The sequence below is a fragment of the Hemitrygon akajei genome, chromosome 4 (assembly GCF_048418815.1).
Source record: "Hemitrygon akajei chromosome 4, sHemAka1.3, whole genome shotgun sequence".
In the NCBI taxonomy this organism is placed as follows: Eukaryota; Metazoa; Chordata; class Chondrichthyes; order Myliobatiformes; family Dasyatidae; genus Hemitrygon; species Hemitrygon akajei.
The window spans coordinates 197,278,900-197,303,455 of NC_133127.1; the positions used below are offsets into that span (position 1 = coordinate 197,278,900).

At 46.8% G+C, this 24,556-nt stretch overlaps 1 protein-coding gene across 3 annotated transcripts in view; it reads right to left on the bottom strand.

Annotated features, from left to right (window-relative positions):
• Window positions 1-24,556, bottom strand: part of rnf169 (ring finger protein 169) — a 63,772-nt gene that overhangs the window by 15,286 nt on the left and 23,930 nt on the right. The window contains exons 3-6 of one of the 3 annotated variants that reach the window (XR_012098786.1): window positions 16,214-16,372; window positions 11,834-11,952; window positions 8,622-8,721; window positions 2,876-4,174 (exon numbers count right to left, since the gene is read on the bottom strand). Coding sequence is in view for 1 of the 3 variants with exons in the window: in XM_073044372.1 (XP_072900473.1) it covers window positions 3,146-4,174; window positions 8,622-8,721; window positions 11,834-11,952; window positions 16,214-16,372 (1,407 nt within the window). In the remaining 2 variants the exon portion in view is untranslated. Of the gene's footprint in view, window positions 1-2,761; window positions 4,175-8,621; window positions 8,722-11,833; window positions 11,953-16,213; window positions 16,373-24,556 lie in introns of all 3 variants that reach the window. The other 2 variants (XR_012098785.1, XM_073044372.1) reach the window with 2 other exon arrangements.

A 24,556-nucleotide genomic window follows, 5' to 3' on the forward strand; every position in this document is an offset into this window, starting at 1 on the left:
CATTCAGGCTGACCGATCAGCGATGCTGCTGGAATTAATGAAAGAGATGTCCACTTTGCACTGGCCAGCAGAACAATGGAACATCTGTCCCAACAGAGAGAAATGGGCACTACTCTGAAATCCTGTCCGAGCTGGTCCCTGGCACATGGCTTCAAGACTGGTACTGGAAGAGAGGCAAGTATTCTACCTTGCAAAGTCATTTGATTATTCCAACCAGTCCACTGTATAAGTCAAGATTCTGAACTGGTCAAGATGGCGAGAACAGGGAGTCTTACAGTCCCCTGCTCATCAGGCATGAGCTGGAATTGAGTACTGGTGAAACTGAAGCAATAAATAAGATGGCACTTAGTACAGCAGGTAGTGCCACTGTCTCTCAGCACCAGAGACTCCAGTTCAGTCCTGACCTCGGGCATCGTCGGTGTGGAGTTTGCATATTCTCTGTATCTGGTATGGAGGGGACACTGCACAGGATCAGAAAAAGCTGCAAAGTTGTAAACTCAGCCAGCTCCATCGTAGGTACTTTGCCTCCCCAGCATCAAGGTCATCTTCAAAAGGCAATGCGTCAAAAAGGCGGCATCCATCATTAAGGACCCCTATCACCCAGGATATACCCTCTTCTCATTGCTACCATCAAGGAGGAGGTACAGGAGTTTGAAGGCACACACTCAACCTTTAGGAACAGTTTCTTCCCCCTGAATGGACAATGAATCCATGTTTTTGCTCTTTTTGCACAACTTATTTAATTCAATTTATATATTTCTTTTTTGTAATTTATATATTTAAATTACATACTGCAATGTACTAGTGCTGCAAAACAACAAATTTCACAATATATGCCAGTAAAATTAAATCTGATTCTGATTGTGTGGGTTTCCCACTGGATGCTCCTGTTTCCTCCCACATTCAATTTGCCCTCATATGAGGGGTACAGTCTGGGGGAAGCTGATGGGAACAGAGGAGAATGAAACAGGATTAGCATAAATGGATGATGATAGTCAGCTGGGCCTAAGGGCCTATCCCCATGCTGATCTATGATTAAAATTGTGATGTCCAAACACAGAGATTATATTGTTGATGGCCCACAATGGAGGATCTCCTCAGGCTCACAGCCTGACACACACTGCATTGCTATACCCACAGGATTAACCAAGCAGCTCATCTTAAAATCACTTCAGAATAAGGTATCCTGCTGAACCAACTTCTGGTAATAGTACAAATGTTTCTCAGCTGAAAAAGTATTAGAGAGCACCTATGAATGAACCATACCAAGCCAAATCCAGTCAGGAATTCCAGAAGAACCTGTGGCAAGTGGATCATTTTAAACAACCTTAAAAATAACTGCTTATAAATCTTCTGTGGATTTCAAAGGACAGAGATGAAAGGGTGGACAAATTTCACTCTTGTTATTTATCGCACCATGTGGGTTTTTAGTTAACTGTTAGTATGCTTGTAGTTTCAGAGGAGGACAGGCAAAGTGGCCTGGGATCTCCTCAACCCTTAAAGAGAGTAGTATATTTTGGTGGTGTATGGGGTGTCCAGGGAGGTAATAAGCCTGGGGAAGGGAATTGACATGTCCATTCTGGGGCAGCTCACTCACCTTTGATCCCCACCAGACACTCAGGTCTCACCTTTGGCTCCAAGTAGCCGTTTGCATGCAACAGTGGCCATATCCTGGTACACCATCCGACAGGTGAGCTAAACCAGGTGAGTGTAGCAGGCGGCCTCATACCCTGGTGAGATTGGGAGGCGCCTGTACTAGCATGCAAGATCTGCTCTGACAGACTGGGCAGATGAGATCTGTAGTGAGATCCAATGGCCAAGAAGGTGGTTCTGCAATACTCTGTGGAGAACGAAGGGCATGAAAAGACACAGACGAAAACATGGTTGTCTACTGCAACCAAGGAAGACCCCACTGGTGATGACTGCTCATATCACTGTCCCGGAATCCCAAGGTCAAGAGAGTGGAACTGCCCAGTGTAACAGCTTTTCCACTTTAAAAACTCTCCCACACAGGTCTCCTGCCATTGTTGGGTATGATGGATAACCAACATATTTGGGTGGGAGTGGGAGAGATAGTGTGGGATAGTGCTGTAGATTTCCCCACAGGAGAGCTCAGATGCCACATGAAGCACCATCTGCATCAGGGGATCTCGTAGAATTCCGGAGCAGATTGAGATTATTTTGCTATGTACTCCCACTCCCACTCCAATGAGATGCCGCCACCCACTCACACCCATGTAATCAATTCATCAACTACCCCGTACATCTTTGGAATGTGGAAGGAAACTGGAGCACCCAGAGGAAACTCATGTGGTCAAGGAGAGAGCATAAGAACTCCTTACAGACAGCGGTAGGAATTGAACCTGTGTCACTGGAGCTGTAATAACATTAGGCTACTGTGTCACCCTTTTAGCCCTGTCAATAGTCATACCATGAAAACAGGCCCCTCAGTCCAACTTGTCGATGCTGACCACAGAATCCTTCCTGCTAGTTGTCTGTGGTTGGCCCATAACCCTCCAAGACCCTCCCCTCCATGAACCTATCCAAGTGCCACTTAAATCCTGCAACTGTACCGACCTTGACCACTTCCTCCGGCAGCTCACTACCCTCTGTGTAAAGTTACTTCTCAGGTCTTTTTTTAAGTCTCTCTAATCTTATACCTGTGCCTGACACCGGAAATGACCTTTCCCAAACATCTGCCAGAACATCACAGCTCTCCATTAACCAACCCCAACGGGAACGGGCTTGGTCAAATCCTCACCAGGTACCGGATGGGACTGAATTCACACACCAACCAGCCTCTCCCTGTTGGAACCCGAGAGAAATATACAATATTTAAAAAGTGAAATTGTTCCCCTCTATAAAAATAAAGTACAGGCAGGGCTGGTACACGATTTGTGAAGTGCTGTTCCTTCACACCACTCCTCCTGGTCGGAGTGTGCACCTCGGCAAGCACTGCCCACTCAACAGCAGAATTCAATTGTCTGGGGCGACGAGCACAATCAATGCGCAGGCAACAGCTTGTTAGGAGAGTGTGTGGTGCAGGCTGTATTTTCCTGTAATGACTATACACGGAACAGCGACGGGAAGAGCTGGGGGCACGAAGAGAGCGACACCGCTCCTGTTAGTCGGCGTTGGAGATGACCTTTGTCCGCAGTGGGTAACTGTCCTTACTGCCCTTCCTCCGGTTGACCGTGGTCCGCTCCAGGTCGAACCGGCGCTGCAGTCTCTGAGCCAGTTTCCGATCCTCATCCTCCTGCCGGGCCTGGTCTGAGTCACTGGTCAGTGCCATGCCCACCTTGCCGGCATTCCTTGCCGGGCTCAGCCTCGGCCGTTTGCTGGCCTCTGCTGCCGCGTGCTTGGTCTTGCAGCGACGCTTCCTGCTGTGGTGTGGGCGTGACCGAGAGGATGGGCGGTCCTGCCCGCCGCCACTGGCGTTGGTGACTCCGCCCTTGCAGGCTCTCCGCCCGGGACAAGTAGGGGTCTGGCGGAGAGCCCCGTTCTCCTTCTGTTCTGCACTCTGGTTTTGAAGGGGGCTTGCCCCGGTACTGCCCCCCACTGATTCCCACTCCAGATTCTCCAGCACTGAGTCTGGTACCTCTGCAAAGTCTGAAAAGTCCATGGGCCAGGGCGAGGTTCGTGATTCCAGCTGGCTGAGCCCAGGAGAGGTGCAGGGGTGTGAGGCGGTGGCGGCCTCCACCTCTGGGATGTCACATTCAGGTACCGGCCGGCCAGACCGCTCGTCATCCTCCTCCTCTTCGGAGGTCAGGGTACCCTTGGAAGCAGTCTTCCCCTTGTGCCGGTCCTGGAGGATCTGCCCCCACTTCTCCAGGATCTTGGGGCTCACCTCGTAGGTGGTCACTGCCTTATGCAGATGGTTGTACAGGTTCCGGGGCGTTGATTTAATGATCCTGGGCTTGAGGAGCCTACCGTCGGGTAGCTTCTTGGGCGGTGTGCAGGGTGAGCAGATGATGGGCTTGAAGTGGTTGAGCTCCTCCGAGATGCTGTCATTGCTGTCAGGGCTGGTCGACCGGTCCCACTTTACCGCCTCTGATGCCGAGGATTCAGCTGAAAGGCGCTTGTCGATGCTGAGGTTGGGCGCTGAGCTGGGGCGGCTGTTTTCCGAGGAGGACAGGATGTTGAGCGTATTGGTGCCAAGGGTCTGTGAAGGTCCCTGAAAGAAAAACAGCAAGAGAGGGAGATGTGAGAGGTCAGCCACAAATAAGTTCGAAGTCCACTAGAGCACTGCAGAAATAATGGAATAATCTTCCTTCCGTCAACATGGGAAAATAAAAAAGGTAATAGTGATCATTACATTATAAAGCTGAGATTAGTAACAGAAAAAGAAAAGGATCAATCTAAAGTAGGGCTTTGAAATTTGAATGGAGTCAATGACAGGTTGATCATTATCAGCTTCGATGTCCTGAACACAGAACACAGCACAGTACGGGACCTTCGGCCCACATTTGAACCAACACCACGATCAATCTAACCCTTCCCTTCAACTTCAGTCTAGTGTCATTTGACTCTAAAGGTGTATACTGCCAAACGAGACATTACTCAGACCAAGGTGCACAACTGGATAAGATGTACTCACACATACAGCACATAAAATAATATTACCACTAGTAAATTGACAAATAATAAGATGCATTTATAACACAAGTTATAAAGTGAACAGTATAACGCAACCAGCACTTCAGACACGATGAAACCTAGGTGGTGGCTGGGAGATCAGCAGTCTTATGGCCTGAGGAATGAACCTGTTCCCATCCTAACAGTTCTTGTCCTAATGCTAGGGTACCTCGTGCCTGATGGTAGGGGGTGAAAGAGATTGTTAGACAGATGGGAGGGATCATTGACAATGCTAAAGGCCCTGCTTACCAGCACTCTGGATAAATACCTCTGATGGGTGGAAGGGAGACCCCGATGATCCTTTCAGCAGTGCTCACAATCCATTGTAGGGTCTTGCAGTCAGATGCCTTGCAATCCCTGTACCAGATGGTGATGCAGCTGGTCAGGACACTCTAGACAATGCTCTTGTAAAAATTTGTTAGAATTGGGGGGAGGGGGGATGCGCCCCACTTGTCTCTATCTCCTCTGAAAGTGGAGATGTTGCTGTGCTTTCTTAACCAAACAGGTGGTGTTCAGGGCCCAGGTAAGATTGTCTGTTTCGTGCACTTCCAGAAAAGGAAATGGGGTTTTGTTACAGTCGCATCAACCAAGAATAGTGTAGAAATATAGCAATATAAAATAATAAATAATTAGATAATAAATTATCTAATTAGTAAATTATTCCAAGTGGAAATAAGTCCAGGACCAGCCTATTGGCTCAGGGTGTCTGACACTCCGAGGGAGGAGTTGTAAAGTTTGATGGCCATAGGCAGGAATGACTTCCTATGACGCTCAGTGTTACATCTCGGTGGAATGAGTCTCTGGCTGAATGTACTCCTGTGCCTAACCAGTACATTATGGAGTGGTTGGGAGACATTGTCCAAGATGGCATGCAACTTGGACAGCATCCTCTTTTCAGACACCACCATCAGACAGTCCAGTTCCATCCCCACAACATCACTGGCTTTATGAATGAGTTTATTGATTCTGTTGGTGTCTGCTACCCTCAGCTTACTGCCCCAGCACACAACAGCAAACATGATAGCACTGGCCATCACAGACTCGTAGAACATCCTCAACATCATCCGGCAGATGTTAAAGGACCTCAGTCTCCTCAGGAAGTAGAGACGGCTCTGACCCTTCTTGTAGACGGCCTCAGTGTTCTTTGACCAGTCCAGTTTATTGTCAATTCGTATCCCCAGGTATTTGTAATCCTCCACCATGTCCACACTGACCCCTTGGATGGAAACAGGGGTCACCGGTACCTTAGCCCTCCTCAGGTCCACCACCAACTCCTTATCTTTTTCACATTAAGCTGCAGATTATTCTGCTCACACCATATGACAAAGTTTCCCACCGTAGCCCTGTACTCTGCCTCATCTCCCTTGCTGATGCATCCAACTATGGCAGAGTCATCAGAAAACTTCTGAAGATGGCAAGACTCTGTGTTGTAGTTGAAGTCCGAGGTGTAGATGGTGAAAAGAAAGGGAGACAAGACAGTCCCCTGTGGAGCCCCAGTGCTGCTGACCACTGTCTGACACACAGTGTTGCAAGCGCACGTACTGTGGTCTGCCAGTCAGGTAATCAATAATCCACGACACCAGGGAAGCATCCACCTGCATCACTGTCAGCTTCTCACCCAGCAGAGCAGGGCGGATGGTGTTGAACGCACTGGAGAAGTCAAAAAACATGACCCTCACAGTGCTCGCTGGCTTGTCCAGGTGGGCGTGGACACGGTTCAGCAGGTAGATGATGGCATCCTCATCTCCTAGTCGGGGCTGGTAGGTGAACTGGAGGAGGTCTAAGTGTAGCCTAACCATTGGCTGGAGCTGCTCTAGAACAAGTCTCTTCAAGGTCTTCATGATGTGGGAGGTCAATGCCACCGGTCTGTAGTCATTGGAGCCACTGGGGCGCGGCGTCTTCGATACAGGGACAAGGCAGGACGTCTTCCACAGCACAGGAACCCTCTGGAGACTCAGGCTCAGGTTGAAGACATGGTGAAGTACTCCACATAGCTGGGGGGCACAGGCTTTGAGCACCCTGGGGCTGACACCATCCGGGCCTGCAGCCTTGCTGGAACGTCTTGTTTCAGCTGTCTTCTCACCCATTCAGCTGTGAAGCCCACCATGGTGGTTTCAGGTGGGGGAGGGGTGTAGTCATGACAGCAGGGTGGGGGACTGTGAGGAGGAGAGAGTGGAGTATATGTTGGTTGGGGGCTGACAACAGATGAATCATGTGGGGGATGGGCAGTGTCAAATCTGTTGAAGAACAGGTTAAGTCCATTGGCCCTGTCCACACTGCCTTCAGCTCCTCTGTTGCTAGTTTGCTGGAACCCAGTGATGGTCCACATCCCACTCCAGACCTCTCTCATGTTGATCTGCTGGAGTTTCCACTCAAGCTTCCTCCTATACCTGTCTTTAGCTTCCCTGATCTTGACTTTCAGGTCCCTCTGTATTGTCCTCAGCTCCTCCCTATTTCCATCTCTAAACGCCCTCTTTTTAGCATTCAGGATGTCCTTAATGTCCTTTGTTACCCATGGCTTGTTATTTGAATAACAAAGGACAGTTCTTGCCAGAACATTGCAGTCCACACAGAAGTTGATGTAACCAGTGATGCACTCTGTGAGCCCATCAATGTCCTCTCCATGTGGAGAGTGCTCCTAACTCTCTCCATAGAGGAGCCGTGCATGTGCAGTGAAGAGTGGTCTGCACCTTCCTGAAGTCCACAATGACCTCTTCGGGTCTTGTCCATGTTGAGACTCAAGTTGTGCTTGCAGCATTCTACCAGCCACTCTACTTTCTCTCTGTACGCAGTCTTGTCATTGTTGATGAGGCCAAGCACTGTTGTGTCATCAGTGAACTTGATGATTTGGTTTGAACTGAATCTAGCATTGCTGTCATGCGTCAGCAGCGGGCTGAGCACGTAGCCCTGGGGGGCACCAGCGCTCAGTGTGATGTTCCTGCCAATACAGAGTGACTAGGCCCTTTCTGTTAAGAAGTCTAGGATCCAGTTACAGTGAGACCCAATGAGGACCCAACTTCTGAGGGATGATCGTATTAAATGCCCAGCTGAAGTCAATAAAAAGCATTGTGGCATATGAGGCACCATTTTCCATGTGGGACAGGACGGAGTGGAGGACAGAGGCTGTGACATCATTAGTGGACAGATTTGAGTGATAAACAAAACTGGGAAGGTTCCCTCCCACATAGCTCATCATTTTCCTATCATCCATGTTCCTAAGAGTTTCTTAAATGCCCCTAATGAATCTGCATCTACCAACACCCCGGCAGCACACTCCATACACCCATCAATCTCTGTAAAAAAAAATCTACCACTGACATCCCTCCCTATACTTTCCACCAATCACCTTAAAATTATGGCCCTTTGTATTAGTCATTTCCACCCTGGGAAAAAGTCTGGCTGTCCACTTAATCTATGCCTCTTATCATCCTGTGCACCTCTATCATGTCACCTCTCATCCTCCCCCGCTCCAGAGAGAAAAGCTCTAGCTCGCTCAACCTTTCCTCATAAGACATGCTCTCTAGTCCAGGCAGCATCCTGGTAAATCTCCTCTGCATCCTCTCTAAAGCTTTCACATCCTTCCCATAAATGAGGTAACCAGAACTGAACACAATTCTCCACGTTGTCTAACCAGGATTTTATAGAGCTGCAACATTTCCTCATAGCTCTTGAATTCAGTTCCCCGACAAATGAAGGCTAACACACCGTTCGTCTTCTTAACCACCCTATCAGAATAGGGCCAGAACAGGGCAATGAGACTGCTTCAGCGAGCTGGCATGGCTCAACAAAAGGAACTGTCTCCCCCTGTGCCACCAACAATCCAGGACTCAATGCTTTCCTATAAATACACTGCCGCCATCTGCTTAGGTTGCTCAGTGAATAAAAATGGTCTTGTCAATGCTTCCTACTGAATGCTTATGCTGTCAGTGCAGGAACAAGTGGAAGGGCGATGCTTCACCACGTGTAATGGCTGTCAATGAGGTTACCTTGATTCCACTATCGCCGCGAGGCACCACTCTCCGGATTTGGTTATTTTCCACAGGTGTACTCCAACTCCGAGATTCCTCTGAGCTGGCACGAAGCATCCTGCAAACACAAGGAGGAGAGAGTAAGGGGAAAGGAGCTGTCATCACGGGATACACCGCTCTGTCCATCTACGATACCATATTGCCCAAGATGGAGTCATGCAAGATCTCCCAGTTATACACCGTTCTGCCCAAGGTGGTGGTGTTGGGATCTCCCAGTTATACACCATGCTGCCCAAGGTGGTGTTGCTGGGATCTCCCAGTTATACACCGTTCTGCCCAAGGTAGTGTTGTTGGGATCTCCCAGTTATACATCATTCTGCCCAAGGTAGTGTTGTTGGGATCTCCCAGTTATACACTGTTCTGCCCAAGGTGGTGTCATTGGGATCTCCCAGTTATACACCATTCTGCCCAAGGTGGTGGTGTTGGGATCTCCCAGTTATACACCGTTCTGCCCAAGGTGGTGTTGTTGGGATCTCCCAGTTATACACCATTCTGCCCAAGGTGGTGTTGTTGGGATCTCCCAGTTATACACCGTTCTGCCCAAGGTGGTGTTGTTGGGATCTCCCAGTTATACACCGTTCTGCCCAAGGTGGTGGTGTTGGGATCTCCCAGTTATACACCATTCTGCCCAAGGTGGTGTTGCTGGGATCTCCCAGTTATACACCATTCTGCCCAAGATAGTGGCGTTGGGATCTCCCAGTTATACACTGTTCTGCCCAAGGCAGTGTTGTTGGGATCTCCCAGTTATACACCGTTCTGCCCAAGGTAGTGTTGTTGGGATCTCCCAGTTATACACCGTTCTGCCCAAGGCAGTGTTGTTGGGATCTCCCAGTTATACACCATTCTGCCCAAGGTAGTGGTGTTGGGATCTCCCAGTTATACACTGTTCTGCCCAAGGTGGTGTTGGGATCTCCCAGTTATACACTGTTCTGCCCAAGGTGGTGTTGTTGGGATCTCCCAGTTATACACCATGCTGCCCAAGGTGGTGTTGTTGGGATCTCCCAGTTATACACTGTTCTGCCCAAGGTAGTGTTGTTGGGATCTCCCAGTTATACACCGTTCTGCCCAAGGTGGTGTCGTTGGGATCTTCCAGTTATTCACTACCTTTAACTAGCAAAATGTCAGAAGGCACTTAAAGATTAGAGATGAGCTTTATTTATAACATGTACAGCAAGAACTAGAATTGCTTCAAAAGTAAAAATCTTCAAAGACTATTTTTTGTTGCAAAACATATAGTGAAATGCGTCTTTAGTGTCAACAGCCAGCTCAGCCCAAGCATCAGCTGGGGACAGTCCACAATTGTCACCATGCTTCTTGCCACATAATGTGCCCACAACCCACTAACCCTTCCGTGTATGACTTTGGAATGAGGGAGGAAACCATGTGGACATGGTGAGAATGTAAACAGACAGTGGTGGGAACTGAACCCTGACTGCTGGCGCTGTATAGCATTATACTAACTGCTACACTACACGCTACCCATCTACGTCACTGTGCCATCAGGTGGTGTCAACTCAAGCCCGAGATCTCCCAGTTATGGTGGTTGTCTGGCACATCCAACAATGACAGGAGACCTGTGCGGGGAGTTTTTGAAGTGGAAAAGCCGTTGCACTGGGGTAGTTCCACTCTCTCGACCTTGGGATTCCAGGTCCAGTGGTATGAGTAGTCATCACCACTGGGGCCTTTTTTGGTTGCAGTAGACAACCATGATTTTGTCTGTGCCTTTTCATGCCCTTCGCTCTCCACGAAGTATTGCAGACCTGCCTTCCAGGATCTCACTAGATTTCATCTGTCCAGTCTGCCCGAGTTGACTTCACATGTTAGGACAGGCATGTCCCTAACTCACCGAAACATGAGGCCACCAGCTACCCGCATCTAGTTTAGCCTGCTTCTTGAAGCGTTGTGTGAACAAAGGTGAGTGAACTGCCCCACAATGGAAATGACAAACCCCTTCACCAGAGCTGTTATCCCTTCCTGGACATCCCATTCCTAGTTATGCAGCACTTTGAACTAGCAAAATGTCAAAAAGCATTTCACAGGATCAGCAAACAAGATCAGTCACCCAGACTCTATAGTCATAGAGTTTACAGCACAGAAGCAGCAGATGTTGGAAATCTTGAACACTACACACAAAATGCCAGATGAACTCAGCAGGTCAGGCAATATCTATGGAGAGGAATAAACAGTCAACATGTCAGTCCTGATGAAGGGTCTTAGTCTGAAATGGCAACTGTTTATTCCCCTCCATACCTGACTTGTTGACTTCCTTCAGCATTTTGAGTGTGTTGCCATACTGATCTATTTCCATGTGCTTGTGCTTGGTCCACATTCCAATAAACCTCTCCTATCCATATGCCTGTTCAAATTTATTTTAGATATTGCATTTGTACCTCCCTCTACCACTTCCTTTGGCATTTTCTTCCATACCCACCATCCAGAACACTCTGTCAAATGCCCTCTCAATCATTTCCCTCTCACGTTAGCCCTATGCCTCCCTGTTCTTGACTTTCCCACCTGGGGGGGGGGGGTGAAATACTGTAGCTATTCACCTTACTGATGGACTTAATAATTTTATACACCTCTGTAAGTCAGTGCCCAGCCTCCTCTGTAATAGATGGATGAGGTAAAGGGCTGAAGAAGAAATAAATCTGATAGGAGAGGGAATGGACTATGGGAGCATGGGAAGGAGGAGGGGAACCAGGTGGAGACGATGGGCAGGGGAGGAGAAGAGAAGGGACGAAATGGAATGGGGAATGGAAAAAGAGAGAAGGGGGGGGGGTGGAATGATCAGAAACTGGAGAAATTGACGTTCATGCCATCTGGTCAGAGGCTCCCCAGACGGAATATGAAATGTTGCTCCTCCGACCTGAGAGTGGCCTCATTGTGGCAGTAGAAGAGACCATGGACCAACATGTCAGAATGAGAACAGGAAGTTGAATTGAAATGGGTGGGCAGCTGTTAATCCTGCCTTTTCAGGTGGACAGAGCAAAGGTTCTCAATGAAATGGTTCTAAGGTACAGGAGGCTGCAGATTACACTGGTGGCATAGCCGACTTCCAGCATAGAACGGTGAAGGGGGAGTGGTGCCACCCAAGGATTGAGAACAGAGGTTCAGCAATTAAGTGCAGTACATACGTTTAGACAACAAGCTAAGGTCAGCTCCTTGTTTACCTTGTAAGGCGACTGGAACAGCTGGAGCTCAGTTTGCCATTGGCCAATTTCCCCCACTGCCGGGTAGTCACCCGTCTTGCAGGCTCTTCGTTCTCCGAGTCAGACATGTTGTCAGCAGCCTATAGAAGGTCAGGTAACAGACAAAATTTACAAGGATGTTGTCAGGACTTAAGGACCTGAGCTTTTGGGAAAGGCTATATAAGTTAGGGCTTTATTCCTTGGAGCGTAGGAGCATGAGGGGAGATTTGATAGATTATGAGGGGTAGAAATAGTTTAAATGCAAACAGACTTTTTCCATTGAGGTTTGGTGAGACTTGAACTAGAGGTCTTAGGTTAAGGATGGAAGGTGAAATGTTTAAGGAGAACCTGAGGGGGAACTTCTTCACTCAGAGGATGGTGAGAGTATGGAACGAGCTGCCAGTGGAAGTGACAAACGTGCGTTTGATTTAAGTATTTAAGAGAAGTTTGGATAGGTACACGGCTGGGAGGAGCATGGAGAACTATGGTCGAAGTACAGGTCGATGCGACTAGGCAGATTAACAGTTCTGCTTAGACTAGATGGGCCTAAGGGCCTATTTCTAACCAGTAGTGTCCTATGACCTTAATGTTACTCCCTGGATGAACCAAGATAACGAGAGACGAGGGACACACTCCACCACACTTCCAACTTCCCCCTCAATAAAAATATCTGAGCATTCAAAAAAAATACATGAACCAGGAGGAAATTAAGTTGCCCTGGACAACTCATTGGAAACTGACCTGAAGATTGTGGGTTCAGGCCCCATTCCATAACCCTGACAGACACCTTGCTAAGTCTCTGCAGAGTCAGAGGTGGTACACGAAGGTAAGAGATTAAACTGAGGCTCTCAGCACTGGATGCACATGTAAGGCAGTGGGAAGTTCCTCCCTCCCAACACCTGGGAGACATTTTACCCATTAACCAATGATATTTAAACAAGACATCCGGTTCTTGCATCATGGTTAAGTTCAGAGCTAAACATAGAAAGATAGAAAACCTACAGCACAATACAGGCCCTTCGGCCCACAAAGTTGTGCCAAACAGGTCCCTACCGTAGAAATTACTAGGGTTACCCACAGCCCTCTATTTTTCTAAGCTCCATGTACCTACCCAAAAGTCTCTTAAAAGACCCGATTGTATCCGCCTCCACCACCGTTGCTGGCAGCCCATTCCACACACTCACTACTCTGAGTAAAAAACTTACCCCTGACATCTCCTCTGTACCTACTCCCCAGCACCTCAAACCTGTGTCCTCCTGTGGCAACCATTTCAGCCCTGGGAAAAAGCCTCTGACTATCCACACAATCAATGCCTCTCATCATCTCATACACCTCTATCAGGTCACCTCTCATCCTCCGTCGCTCCAAGGAGAAAAGACCGAGTTCATGCAACCTATTCTCTTAAGGCATGCTCCCCAATCCAAGCAACATTCTTGTAAATCTCCTCTGCACCCTCTCTGCTTCCACATCCTTCCTGTAGTGAGGCAACCAGAACTGAGTGTACTCCAAGTGGGGTCTGACCAGGGTCCTATATAGCTGCAACATTACCTCTTGGCTCCTAAATTCAATTCCACGATTGATGAAAGCCAATACTCCGTACGCCTTCTTAACCACAGAGTCAACCTGCGCAGCTGCTTTGAGGGCCCTATGGACTTGGACCCCAAGATCCCCCTGATCCTCCACACTGCCAGGAGTCTTACCATTAATACTATATTCTACCAACATATTTGACCTCCCAAAATGAACCACTTCACACTTATCTGGGTTGAACTCCATCTGCCACTTCTCATCCCAGTTTTGCATCCTATCAATGTCCCGCTGTAACCTCTGACAGCTCTCCATACTATCCACAACACCTCCAACCTTTGTGTCATCAGCAAACTTACTAACCAATCCCTCCACTTCCTCATCCAGGTCATTTATAAAAATTACGAAGAGTAAGGGTCCCAGAACAGATCCCTGAGGCACACTACTGGTGACCGACCTCCATGCAGAATATGACCCGTCTACAACCTTCTGTGGGAAAGCCAATTCTGGATCCACAAAGCAATGTCCCCTTGAATCCCATGTCTCTTTACTTTCTCACTAAGCCTTACATGGGGTACCTTATCAAATGCCTTGCTGAAATCCATATACAGTCGGCCTTCCTTATCCGCAAATTCCGCATGCGCAAATTCAACCAACCGCGAATTGCAAAAACCCGGAAGTGCTCTTCCAGCACTTGTTGTTCGAGCATGTGCAGACTTTATTTTCTTGTCATTATTCCCTAAACAATGCAGTATAATAACTATTTTACATAGCATTTGCATTGTATTAGGTATTATAAGTAATCTAGAGATGATTTAAAGTATACGGGAGGATGTGCGTGGGTTATCGTGGATCGGGATAGAAAAAAATTGGAAGTTCTCTTACTAAGTAAGTCGGAACAGGTACATCTGGTATTATTTAGCGTCAGTTAGTCAAACGTTTGTCTTAGTATATTGTATATATTTTACCTTTCTATGCATATAAAGCACTTAAGAACGTATGTTTCAGCGCCGGGCTCGGGAACGGAAGTTCTCGGGACTCGGGACAGATCGCTCCTGAGTGCGCTGTCCACCTTGCCGGGTTGATGTGGAGGATCAAAAACCCGAAACCCCAAAACCCAAAAATTAAACCACTGCATTGCTTAGTAATAATTGTAGCTTTCATCGGGGCAGAACCTGGCACCTGGGAGGCAAACTACCATCTAAGTTTCTTTCCTGCGTCCACAGAATCACCTGTCTGACCCCCTGACTATAGAGTCCCCTATCACTACTGCCTTCCTCTTCCTTTCCCTACTCTTCTGAGCCACAGGGCCAGACTCTATGCCAGAGGCATGGCCACTGCTGCTTCCCCCAGGTAAGCTGGGGGAACAGTACTCAAACAGGAGTACTTATTGTCAAAGGGTACAGCCACAGTGGTACTCTCTAGTACCTGACTCTTCCCCTTCCCCCTCCTGCTTGTTACTTACTTGTCTGTCTCCCATGGCCCCGGTGTGACCACCTGTCTGTAACTCCTTTCTATCACCTTCTCGCTCTCCCTGACCAGGCGAAGGTCATCGAGCTGCATCTCCAGTTCCCTGTCTCAGTCCCTTAGGAGCTGCAGCTCGACACACTGAGTGCAAATATGGCCGTCCGGGAGGCTGAGTGTCTCCAGGACCTCCCACATCTGACACCGAGCACAGAAAACTGGCCTCACACACATACTACTTCCTTCCTGCAATTAGCACAGGTAAAACCTACCTCGCCTTGTCCCATTACCGCCTAAGCGTGTTGAGCTAAAGCCCTATCACTTTGCTGCCTCTCACTCCACTGCCTGCTGGATATGGCTGTCTTCTTTTTAAGCCTTTTGCACTCTACTCTGATGATAAACGTAAGAAATTCTGCAGATGCTGGAAATCCAGAGCAACACACACAAAATGCTGGAGGAATTCTGCAGGTCAGACAGCATCTCTGGAGGGGAATAAGTAATCAGTGTTTCAGGCCGAAACTGTTCTTTATCCCATCAGCTGACTCTGCATTCCCCTGTTCCCTTGAAGGTGAACTGAACATCACTATCATCCCTTTCCTTAAAGAACACTGTACAGTCCCCATCAGATGTGCTGATATTTTAACCAACTCTAATATCAAGCTAACCCTTCCCTCCCGCCTCCCACACAGCCCTCTATTTTTCTTTCGCCCTTGTGCCTATCTAAGAGTCTCTTAAATGTCTGAAATGGATCTGCCTTTACCACCACCCCTGGCAGGGCATTCCACATACCCACCACGCTCTGTGTAAAAACAAACACAGCTCTGACACCCCCCATACTTTCATCCAGTCACCTTAAAATTATGCCCCTTTGTATTTACCATTTTGGCCCCGGGAAAAAGTCTCCAGCTCTCCACTCTATCTTCATCATCTTGTACAACTTTATCAAGTCATGTCTCATCCTCCTTCACTCCAAAGCAAAAAGTCCTAGTTCACTCAACCTATCCTCTAAAGTCATGCTCTCTAATCCAGGCATCCTGGCAAATTCAGAACTGAACACAATATTGTAATTGTGGTCTAATGAAGGCCAACACAACATATATCTTCTTATTAACTATAGAACACAGAGCATAGAATAATACAGCACAGGAACAGGCCCTTCAGCCCACAATGTTGCGCTGAACCAATTAAATTAATAATCAAATGGCTAACCAAACCAATCCCTTCTGCCTACACAGTCCACATCCTTCCATTTTCCTCACATTCACGTGCCTATTTAAATCCTATCAACTTGCACAACAACTGCTATGTTCCTGCACAAATTGTGAACAAAATCTGAAACAAAGTCTGGGAAAAAGAGAGCTGAACACTCACCAATTCTCGATTCCATTTCCGTGCCAACTGCTCGTCCCTTTTCAGCTGCTCAGCTACAGTCAGCTTCTTCTTCTCCTGCTCCCCCTCGGCCAGGATGATCTGAATTATCTCTGCCGTGACCGTCTCATCGTCCTCCTTCAAGCTCTCCTCCGCCTCAAACTAGAAGGACAGAAGGTTCAGGTCTCAGGCTCCAGATACGAATCAATGTTCCTGTTCTTCCGACTGATCTGGGATGGTGGCTGGGACTGAGTGGATGGGCAGGGGGAAGCTCATCTCCAGTGGACATCAGCCACAGTTGGCATCACTTTACAATGTGAAATGCCTGAATGCAGTAAACTATCCAAAGTGGTGTCTTATGATTTTATATCTATTTATTTAGAGATATGACGCGGAACAGGCCCTTCCTCAACTAACTGTGCCGTCTAGCCACCCACCTATTTAACCGTAGCCCAATTACAGGATAATTTACAATGACCAATTAGCCGACTAACTGCTATGTCTTTGGACTGTGGGAGGAAACCGGAGCACCTGGAAGACACCCATGCGCTCACAGTAAGAAAGTACCAACTCCTTACAGACAGTGCTGGAAATGAACTCTGAACTCCGATGCCTTCAGCTATCATAGTGTCGTGGTAACTGCCATGATGCCATGGCAACCCCTGATGGGGAGCCACGTGAGAGATACAGGGACACATTGAGGCATCGTGTAACAGAATGAGCTGTAGATCAGGGTTCAATTCTCACTGCTGTCTGTACGATCTCCCCATGATCACTTGGGTGCCCTGGTTTCCTCCCACATTCTGAAGACATACGCGTTATAGTTACTGAGTTTTGGGCATGATTTGCTGCCCAAAGTGTGGTGACACTTGCGAGCTGCCCAGCAGAATCCTCACTGATTTGATTGGATACAAATGACACATTTCACTGTATGTTCAAATAAAGCAAACATTTCTTTTCCTTTAAATGAAGGTTGGTATATGCCGTAGGTTTAGAGAGATTCTTAAAGGCGTATTGAGGAAAGAACCAGTTTCCTCAATAAGCACATGAGCCCAGAGAACAGCTTTGCCTGGGTGGCACTTGCTGTTCACAAGGACACATCCAAAGTGGTAATATATATTTCTGGCATGGAGCAGTGCAGGCTGTGGCATCCTGTACGTTTTTTTTGTGTGTTATCTGGAGCCAATCTAGTGCTGAAGGGACACCACTGAGGCACTGCCTGGGGAGATGGATGCAAGAGAAACCTGGTCCCTCAGTGCCTGTCTTCTCACTATCCCGATAGTAACCCACTGCCTGCTCCCCTGGTAACACCGCATTCCCTCACCACCTGTTTCCCTGGTAACACCGCGTTCCCTCACCGCCTGTTTCCCCGGTAACACCGCGTCCCCTCACCGCCTGTTCCCCTGGTAAAACTGCATTCCCTCACTGCCTGTTCCATAGTAACACTGTTCCCACATAGCTTGTTCCCCTGGTAACACTGTACTTCTCACCGCCTGTTCCTGGTAATACTGCATTCCTTCACCACCTGTTACCCTGGTATCAGCCTGCTCTCTCACTACCTGTTCCTCAGTAACACCATGCTCCCTTCACTGCCTGTTCCCCTGTTAAGACTGCGGTCCCCAACATTGGCCCCCTCCCTCCTCTGTCAGCTCTGCTCTCCCCCACCCCCGTGCCATTTTCCCTCAGCACCTGCCAGCCCTACAGTGCAGTTTAATCTGCAAACCTACCCCGCTCTCTACCTTTGAAGGAGACGAATGCCAGAAACCGCACTGCTGTCGTGGGGGAAATCGTGTCTTAAAACAAGCGATTCCAATGCAAGGCAGCTGCATCCTGCATTCTGTGGCAGCATGGAGAGTGAGAGCTTCACGATGTTAAACAGAGGGGCGGGCACAAGGTACAGTTGCCTGGCTAGCTGTGGAAGGAAACCAGATGGTTGGTTCTCCTCCCAACCCTCCTGCCTCTGCAACTCGGGCCTCTGGCCAAGTGTGCAGGGGACATGCACAGGCTTGCCTCGATCAGACACCCGCCTCCGTCTGCAAGCTCAGTAAATATAGAGAATTTTGTTTCAGAAGGTTACTGGACATTAACATAGGAACTAGAGGAACCATTTGGCCCATCAATTTCTACCACGATTTGAGCACATCATGGCTAACTGACACATAACCACTTACTCTCCATATCCCTTGCAAAATTAAACGTCATCTCACCCTGATAGCCCTCTGTCACCCAACACACTCATATTTAAGACCATAAGACACAGGAGCACAATTAGGCCATTTGCCCATTGAGTCTGCTCCACTATTTGATTATGGCTAATTTAAGACCTTAAGACATAGGAGCAGGATATTATTTTCCCCTCAATTTCATTCTCCTCTCTTCTCCCCGTAATCTTTGATGCCCTTACTAATTCTACCAACCTCCACTTTAAATATACTCAATGTCTTGGCCTCCACAGTCATCTGTAGCAATGAATTCTATAGATTCACCACCCTCTGACTAAAGAAATTTCTCCTCACTTCTGTTCTAAACTGATGTCCCTCTATTCTGAGTCTGTGTTCTCTGGTCCTAGGCTCTTCTACTATAGGAAACATCCTCTCCACGTCCACTCTATCTAGGCCTTTCAATGTTTGATAACTTTCAGCGAGATTCCCCTCTCTCCCATTCTTCTAAACTCCAGTGAGTACAGGCCCAGGCATCAAACACTCCCCATATGTTAACCCTTTCATTCCAGAGATCATTCTCGAGAGCTTTCTCTGGACCCTCTCCAATGTTGGCAGATCTTTTCTTAGATGAGGGGCCCAAAATTGCTCACAATTACCAAGTGCAGTCTGATCAGTGCCTTACTGCATCCTTACTTTAGAATTCTAGCCCTTTCAAAATAATTGCTAACATTACATTTGCCTTCCTCACCACCAACTCAACCTGCAAGTTAACCTTTAGGGAATCCTGCATGAAGACTCCAAGTCCCTTTGTACCTGATTTTTTTTAACATCCCCTCCATTTAGAAAACAATCCTCACCTTTATTCCTTTTACCAAAGTGCATGAACATACACTTTCCAACACTATATTCCATTTGCCACTTCTTTGCCCATTTTCCTAATCTAAGTTGTCCTGCAGACTCCCTGCTTCTTCTACACTACCTGCCCCTCCACCTATCTTTGAATCGTCCCCAAACTTGGCCATAAAGCCAACAATACTGTCATCAATGGTAGAGATTTGGTCCAATTTACACATCCCCAGGGTGTGAACCCACACTCCTTCCAGATGGTTTCACAGTGGCTCCTTCATGTATCTAGATAAAGGGAAACATTTAATCACCTGCTGGATTGTTCCTTTGCATCTGTGTGAATGTGACTAATGATTTACCTACATGGTTTCTGATGTCAGCAAACCATATTGTACACTACAGTTATTTGCCTGGATTCATTTGACAGCAGCTCCGAAACCTGTGCCTTAACCATCACGCAGGACAAAAGTTTCTCGCACAGGGGAACACCACCACTTGAGGGTTCCCCTCCAAATTCAAACCCTGCTTTCAATATACTCAATAACTTGGCCTCCATAAGCATCTATGGCAATGAATTCCACAGATTCACCACCATTTCTGGCTAAAGAAATTCCTCCTCATCGCTGTTCTAAATGGACGCCTCTCTATTCTGAGGCCGTGCCCTCTGGTCCCAGAATGTCAAGTTTGCCAATGACACGACAGTGGTGGGGCTCATCACCAACAAAGATGAGACCGCCCACAGAGAGGGGGTGCAATAACTTGCGGTCTGGAGCCAAGCAAATAACCTCTTCATCAATGTCAACAAGAAGATGGTTACTGACTTCAGGAGAACTTGCACCACTTACACACACCATCCTGATATGAAAATTGATCACTGTTCCTTTGTTATCACTAGATCTAAATCACCTTTACCACTGTTTAGAATTGTAGAACACTACAGCAGAGACACAAGCCCTTCGGCCCATTTAGTCCATGCTGAACTCTAAATCTGCTTGGTCCCATTGACCTGCATCCGGACCATAGCTCTCCATAACCCTCCCATCCATTTACTTATCCAAATTTCTTTTAAATGTTAAAATCAAACCCATATCCACTACTTCTGCTGGCAGCTCCTTCCACACTCTCACCACCCTCTGAGTGAAGTTCCCCTGATGCCCCCCTTAAATAATTCACCTTTCACCGTAAACACATTCTCTAGTTCTAATCTCACCCAATATCAGTGGATAAAGCTTGATTACATTTAAACTCTTTTAGGGAATAAAGTCCTAACCTGTTCAACCTTTCCCTGTACCTCAGGTCTTCGAGTCCCAGCAACATCCATGTAAATTTTCTCTGCACCCTTACAATCTTATTGATAACTTTTTTGTAGGTAAGGTGACCAGAACTGCACAAAATACACCAAATTAGATAGATAGATACTTTATTCATCCCCATGGGGAAATTCAACATTTTTTCCAATGTCCCATACACTTATTGTAGCAAAACTAATTACATACAATACTTAACTCAGTAAAAATATGATATGCATCTAAAATCACCCTCTCAAAAAGCATTAATAATAGCTTTTAAAAAGTTCTTAAGTAGTTTACTTAAATACATTGAGTCCTAACCCTGGCACTTTAACATATCTTACTCCTGGCGGTTGAATTGTAAAGCCGAATGGCATTGGGGAGTATTGATCTCTTCATCCTGTCTGAGGAGCATTGCATCGATAGCAACCTGTCGCTGAAACTGCTTCTCTGTCTCTGGATGGTGCTATGTAGAGGATGTTCAGGGTTTTCCATAATTGACCGTAGCCTACTCAGCGCCCTTCGCTCTGCTACCGATGTTATACTCTCCAGTACTTTGCCCACGACAGAGCCCGCCTTCCTTACCAGCTTATTAAGACGTGAGGCGTCCCTCTTCTTAATGCTGCCTCCCCAACACGCCACCACAAAGAAGAGGGCGCTCTCCACAACTGACCTATAGAACATCTTCAGCATCTCACTACAAACATTGAATGACGCCAACCTTCTAAGGAAGTACAGTCGACTCTGTGCCTTCCTGCACAAGGCATCTGTGTTGGCAGTCCAGTCTAGCTTCTCGTCTAACTGTACTCCCAGATACTTGTAGGTCTTAAACTGCTCCACACATTCTCCATTAATGATCACTGGCTCCATATGAGGCCTAGATCTCCTAAAGTCCACCACCATCTCCTTGGTCTTGGTGATATTGAGACGCAGGTAGTTTGAGTTGCACCATATCACAAAGTCCTGTATCAGTTTCCTATACTCTTCCTCCTGTCCATTCCTGACAATTAAACCTCACCAATACCTTGAGTCTCAGGATATTTGGAGGCACATGAGAAAATAGGCCATAGACAGCATGGTTTTCTTTGAGGGAAAATCTTGCCTAACAAATCTATTGGAATTCTTTGAAGAAATAGATAGATAATTTATTGGTCCCAAAGAAAATTACAGTATCACTGTAGTATAAATATCAGAAGTAGAAAGAACAAAAAATAAGTTACCATGAACAGTCTAACAGGAGGGGAGGGGGTCATCACTTCCCTACCTATAGGTTGAGTCATTATAGAGCCTAATGGCCTCAAATAGTGCTCTTTGGAGCAGCTCAGTTGTCTTAGTCTATTACTAAAGTGCTCCTCTGTTCAGCCAAGGTGGCACACAGAGGGTGAGAAACACTGTCCTGAATTGCCAGGATTTTCAGTAGGGTCCTTTGTTCTGCCACAGCCTCCAGTGTGTCCAGTTTGACTCCTATAACAGAGCCAGCCTTTCTAATCAGTTTATTGAGCCTGTTGGTATCACCTGTGTTGATGCCAATGGCCCAGCACACCACCGCATAGAAGATTGTACTGGCAACAACAGACTGGTAGAACATGTGATGGAGAGACAAGCAGGATAGACAAAGGAGAAAGTGTTGATGTTGTATACTTGGATTTTCAGAAGGCCTTTGACAAAGTGCCACACATGAGGCTGCTTAACAAGCTACGAGCACATCATATTACAGGAAAGATTCTAGCATGGATAAAGCAGGCTGAATTTCTTCAGCCAGAGAGAGGCGAATCTGTGGAATTCTTTGCCACAGGCAGCTGTGGAGGACAAGTCTTTATAAGACCATAAGACTTGTGGGCAGATATAGTAGAGCTGTTGGGAGTTGTTTGAGGTCCTGAAAACAGAATACAGGGTGCTAAGAAGGAAATTGAGAAGCAGGACCTCACGGGTAGTAATCTCAGGATTACTGCCTGTGCCATATGGCAGTGAGGATAGGAATAGAATGAAGTGGCAAATAAATGAGTGACTAAAGAATTGGGACCTCTTCTGCGGCAGGTGTATCCTGTACAAGAAGGATGGGTTGCACTTGAATCTGAGGGGGACTAAAACCTATACAGGGAGGTTTGTTAAAGCTGTTGGGAGTGGTTTAAACTAATACGGCAGGGGGATGGAAACCAGTATGTAGAGCTGAGGATGAGCCTGCAGGTTTACAAGTAGATGAGGGGTGTAACACAAATGTAAAGAAGGACAAGCCAATGATTGGGTACAAATGCAGACAGAGCAAAGAGTTAAATTGTAGCACAGAGGCAAAATTCAAAAGGGTGAAGAATGCAGGACTGAAGGTGCTGTATTTAAATGCACGTAGCATTTGGAATAAGGTGGATGAACACATGGCACAATTAGAGATTGGTGGGTATGACGTTGTGGGCTGAGTTGTGGCTGAAAGAAGGTCATAGCTAGGAGCTTAACATCAAGGATATACTTAATATTGAAAGGACAGGCATAAGCAGTGTTGTGGCTCTTTTGGTCAGAGATGGAATTATATCTTTAGACAGAGGTGACACAGGGTCAGAGAATGTTGAATCTTTGTGGGTGGAATTAAGAAATTGCAAGGGTAAAACAAAATTATGGGAATCGTATATAGGCCTCCAAATAGTAGCTGAGATTGTAAAAGGAGCTGGTAAAGGCATGTAATAAGGGTAATGACACAATTGTAATGGAGGACTTCAATATGCAAGGGAATTGGGAAAATCAGGTTGGTGGTAGATCGCAAGACAGGGAATCTGTTCAATGCCTATGAGATGGCTTTTTAGAGCAGCTTGTGCTTGAGCATACTCGGGGAAAGGCATACTTGGGTGTTGTGTAATAACCCAGATCTTATTAGGGAGGTTAAAGTAAAGGAACCCTTAGGAGGCAGTGATCATAATATGATTGAATTCATACTGCAGTTTGAGAGGGTGAAGCATAACTCACATGTATCTGTATCACAATGGAATAATGGGAATTACAGAGGCATGAGAGAGGAGCTTGCCCAGGTGGATTGGAGGAGGATACTGACGGGGATGATGGCAGATCAGAGATGGCTAAAGTTTCTGCGAGTAGCTCACAAGGTGCAGGATAGATATATCCCACAGAGGGAGAAGTTCTCAAATGGCAGGAGAAGGCAACCGTGGCTGACAAAGGAAGTTAAGGATGGCATAAAAGCCAAAGAAATGGAATATAAGGTAGCAGAAGTGAGTGGGAAGTTGGATAATTGAGAAGCTTTTAAAATCTAACAAAAGGCAACCAAAAAAGCTATAAGAAGGGAAAAGATGAAATATGAGGGCAGACTAGCCAATAATATAAAGCAGGATACCAAAAGCTTTTTCAGAGTAAAAGGGAGGTGAAAGTTGATATTGGACCACTGGAAAATGATGCTGGTGAGGTAGTACTGGAGGACAAAGAAATGGCAGATGAACTTAATGGGTACATTGCATCTGTCTTCACTGTGGAAGACACTCGCAGTGTGCCAGAGATCCATGAGTGTCAGGGAGCAGGAGTGAGTGCCATTGTTATTACAAAGGAAAAAGTGCTGGGCAAACTCAAAGGTCTTGAGGTGGATAAGTCACCTGGACCAGATGGACTACATCCCAGAGTCCTGAGAGTGGTTGCTGAACAGATAATGGATGCACTGATCATGATCTTTCAAGAATCCCTTCACTCTGGCATGGTCCTGGAAGACTGAAGATTGCAAATGTCACTCCACACTTTAAGAAGGGAAGAAGGCAACAGAAATGAAATTATAAGCCAGTTAGCCTAACCTCAGTGTTTGGGAAAGTTACTATTATTAAAGATGGGATTTCAAGGTACTTGGAGACTAATGATAAAATAAGTCAAAGTCAGCATGGTTTCTGTGAAGGGAAATGTTGCCTGATAAATCTGTTAGAGTCCTCAGAGGAAGTAACAAGCAGGATGGACAAAGGAGAGGCAGTGGAGTTCATTTACTTGGATTTTCAGAAGCCATTTGATAAGGTGCCACATGTGAGGCTGCTTAATAAGATAATATCCTAGGGTGTTACAGGAAAGAT